Source organism: Raphanus sativus, chromosome 8 (genome assembly GCF_000801105.2).
Source record: "Raphanus sativus cultivar WK10039 chromosome 8, ASM80110v3, whole genome shotgun sequence".
Taxonomy (NCBI): domain Eukaryota; kingdom Viridiplantae; phylum Streptophyta; class Magnoliopsida; order Brassicales; family Brassicaceae; genus Raphanus; species Raphanus sativus.
The window spans coordinates 16223984-16228146 of record NC_079518.1 but is presented as its reverse complement, the minus strand read 5'-3'; the positions used below and the strand labels follow the sequence as shown (position 1 = coordinate 16228146).

At 39.6% G+C, this 4163-nt stretch overlaps 1 protein-coding gene across 1 annotated transcript; it reads right to left on the bottom strand.

Moving 5' to 3' along the window:
* Nucleotides 1-347: 347 nt before the first annotated feature.
* LOC130499008 (uncharacterized) lies at nt 348-794 on the bottom strand. The gene has a single exon (XM_056992888.1). It carries the CDS (start codon nt 792-794, stop codon nt 348-350), a length of 447 nt encoding a protein of 148 aa, XP_056848868.1.
* Nucleotides 795-4163: the final 3369 nt, after the last annotated feature.

The window sequence follows — 4163 nt, the reverse complement described above, 5'->3', positions numbered from 1 at the left end:
AGACACACTTTCTTCCACTTAACCCAATGAATACCTCTCTTTGGTGGATTTGAGCTCCACCAGAATTGAGCTATCACACTTGCTAATTTTTAACAAATCTCCAAAGAGAGCAGAAAAGTTGACATAACATATGTCGGGAAAGCTAGTAGAATTGATTTCATCAGCACTTATTCCCCCCCCCCCCCCTTCGATAACCATCTCCCCATCCAACCATTTACTCTATGGGATAATTTTTCTTTAAGAAAAGCAAACAGTTTGCATTTGAAACCGCTAATATCTTCTGGAATTCCTAGATAAGTTCCCATGCCACCTTCATTCTGTATCCCAAGAGTGTCTTTGATCTGTTGTCAGACATTAACGTTGATCCTCTTACCAAAGAGTAGAGAGGATTTGTCGAAATTAATGCATTGGCCTAATGCTTGTCCATATTTCCTGACTACTTTCATCACTTCTTCACATACATGGGGCTCCGCCTTACAAAAAAATGCTATATCATCACCAAAGAGAAGGTGAGAGACTGAAGGGCACGCGCGGGTAACGCGCATCCCAGTTATCTTCCCTTGGTTCTCTGCATGATTAAGAAGGCTAACGAGCGCTTCTGTGCATAGAATGAATATGAAAGGAGACAAAGGTTCTTCTTGTCGTAGACCTCTCTCCGGAACAATATTTCCCCTTGGTTGCCCATTCATGAGCACCTTGTATTTAACCGAAGTAATGCATCTCATTATCCAGTTAATCCAGATTTCAGAAAATCTCATTTTGCACATAACAGCTTCAATGAATGACCATTCCATCATATGCTTTACTCATATCTGTCTTGATGGCCATTTTTTTGTTCCTACCACTTGGTTTGGTCCGAAGGGCGTGGAACATTTTCTAAACTATCATAACATTATCTGAAATCTGTTTTCCAGCAACAAAAGCTGATTGGATTTCTGAAATTATATCAGGTAGAACCTTCTTTAATCTCTGGTATAGGACCTTAGAGATTATCTTGTAACTTATATTTCACAGGCTAATGAGTCTAAATTTTGACATCTCATTAGGCATATCTGTCTTTGGAATAAGACAGATGTCGGTATCATTTAGACCATTTGCCATCTCACAAAGTAAAAGAAATTGATTAACCAAATGAGTTAGATGATCCTTTACAATATCCCAAAATTTCTGATAAAAAGAGCTGTCATCTCATCTGGCCCTGGTGCCTTCTCCGGGTGCATCGCAAAAATGCCAACTTTACTTCATATTCAGTGACTGGAACTGTAAGATCTTCATTTATAGACCCAATAATTGTTGCGGAAACCTCAGAAAATGATGTCTTGCATATTTGCATTGTTTTTAACCATTCATTCATAAGCATTTGCATCATATAGATTAGGATTTAGACATGTTTAGGTTGCATTTGGCATACATATGTCTCTATCAGGTATTGGAACACCACATGGAGTTCTTGGAGACATTTGGAAGCAATGTGATCAAAAAGGGGTGAAAGATGAGCATGGATAGAGGCCTTAGAGAAATCTTATGTTGCTAATAGTTTGTGGAGACACAGGAAATTGAGTTAGCTTTCTAATGGAAGTGGTTTCAAGTCATTTGAAGATGCAATGGAGGAGTTATGATCAATTTACAGAGACATATCTATCCTGGTCGAGAACCGCAGAGTGACCTTCTGGAGCGACCCCCTAAGGTAGCTCCCAACCAGAGCGACCTACCTAAGTCGCTCGCGTTCTCATCGCCCGGAGACACAAAAATGGAGGCTGAGGCGACCTCTCAGAGTGACCCCCCAAGGTCGCTCCCAATCCCAGAGCGACTTCCTGGAGTGACCCTCTGAGGTCGCTCCGCGTTATCTGCTGCACGATTTTATTATTTTTCAAGGAATTTTTTGCAATTGTTGTGCACATTTTTGCACTTGGAAAACCTAATATTTAAGTACTATGTAGCCACCATTTGGCAGATTATCTTTTATCTATTGAATACACAAAATTCTTTCAAGAAAAGTTCTCTTTTGGATTTGATTGTTCTTGTGTTCTTGTGAGTTTCTCTTCTATTTCTCTATATGATTCATCTGAAATCCATCATGGGTTTAAGAGGAATCATGGAGATTAGTGAGTAATCCACTTTTGGATTCATGGGTTAGAGAGATTTAGGGTGATTAGGTTAGTTCTAGGATGTGTTAGGTGTAAATCATACTTGTTCCTTGCATAGTAGAGTGATCTTAATGCATCATTTGAGTAGGCCACTCAAAGGATGATCTCTAGGCATTTTCCACCCAAAAGGTGTTTGATGAAATGCCTGAGCCAACTCTCCTAGGCTCTTAGTGTACTTTGCCAAAGATATTTGTTGTTAAAGATGCTAAGATAGCTAATAGACTTGTTAGTAATGATTGCTTGCATGTTATTCAACCAAAGACATTTGATGTTTGAGACATGTTAGCAAATGAGCATTCATCTAGACATAGAGCTTGCTTAGAATTGTATGTAGGCTTAAGGTTAATAGTTTGATTGATTCATTTGTCGTCCTTAGTTCGAAACTTGATCACCCAAGGTCTGAAATCCCTATACCCATGAGTTCTTCTTTCCAATAGCTTAAGAGTATCATTTTACTGTTTTGCATTAGCTTTAATCATTAGTTTAGAATTCATCAAATCACTGGTTGCACTTAGATTAGGCAATTACTTGCATTCTCTCTGATTTTAAATCCCTCAGAACTGGTTCGACAACTTACTTCCACTATACTATCATTTGACTTAGGAGCCTCAAAACTCTTAACATCAGAAAACGCCTCCTCTATATCTGCTGGACTAGAAGACTCAAAGATTTGTCTAAAATAACTACTAGCAATGGCTACTAGTCCTTCCTCGTCCTCCACAATATCCCATTTTCATCTAGAAGCTATGTGATTTTATTTTTCGCCCTCCTCTGCTTTGTCAGTGCATGGAAGAATTTCGTGTTCCTATCTCCTTCTCTTAGCCAGAATACTTTGCTTTTTTGCTTCTAGAACATTTCTTCTCCTGAAGAGCAATTGAAAGTTCCTTCAGTGCTTCCACTATCTCTTTGGTCGTGGCATCGTCATTCGAGTAGAGACCCTCCACCTTCTCTTTTAGTTCCTCAACCTGTTTTTTTGAGTTCAAATTGTGTTGTCTTCTCCATTCCCCAAGGCTTTTCGGCAGCTCGTAATATGTTCCACAATACTTGCATCTGGGGAAAGATCTGGAGATTTCCATCCATCCAGAATTACTTGTCGTAGCTCCTCATTGTCCAACCTTTTTGGTAAAATTTAAACTTCTTCGACTTCCTTACTGGTTTTGTAAGAATATCTGCTAGGACTGGACGATGACCCGATCTCCATAGTCTCATATATTTAACAGCAGAGTGAGAAAACTTGTCCTGCCAATCCTCATTACCAACAACTCTATCAAGACAACACCTAACAGTAGATCCACGTGCTCTCTTTCCCACCCATAATAGCATGTCCCTAGTAAATGGGAACTCCAGCATACCACAATCGCTTAACATCTGCCTAAAAGGTAAGAACGAGCTATCGGACTTGTCGTCCTCCTGTTTTTTCAATTGACCAGTTATTTCATTGAAATCTCCTATCATGAACCATGGTCCATTTCTGTTGTTGAAAAACGCGTAAGACGTTCCCAAACTTGTTCTCTTCGTTCTATTACATGGTCTCGATAAACAAACGTCATAGAGACTTTTAATCCATCAATGACTGCCTCAATGTCAATCATTATGTTATTTGAAAATAATATATTAACTTGAAATTCATCCAAAGAAAAAAGAGCTAAACCTCCACTGAGACCAAGAGGCTCAAGTTCAACGGTAAACAAACGATCAAATCCTATGTCGCCCTGAATTTTCTGCAACAGCAGCCTAATGTTCTTCGTTTCAGAAAGGAACACAAATCATGGGTGATGCTTCTGACACATCTCCGTAAGACGTCGAACTGTGAGGTCGTTCCCTATCCCTCGATAGTTCCAACTGATTGTCTTCATGGATAATGTTTTGGTGAGTTTCTGGAACCCACTAAACCATCATTGTTTCTTGAACTACTTCTGCCTGACTTAGTACCATGCCGATATCTGTTTGCCTGGTCAGTTACCTTATGAGCAAGAGACTTATTGGAGCGTGCACGTGGAAATCCTCGACGAAGGA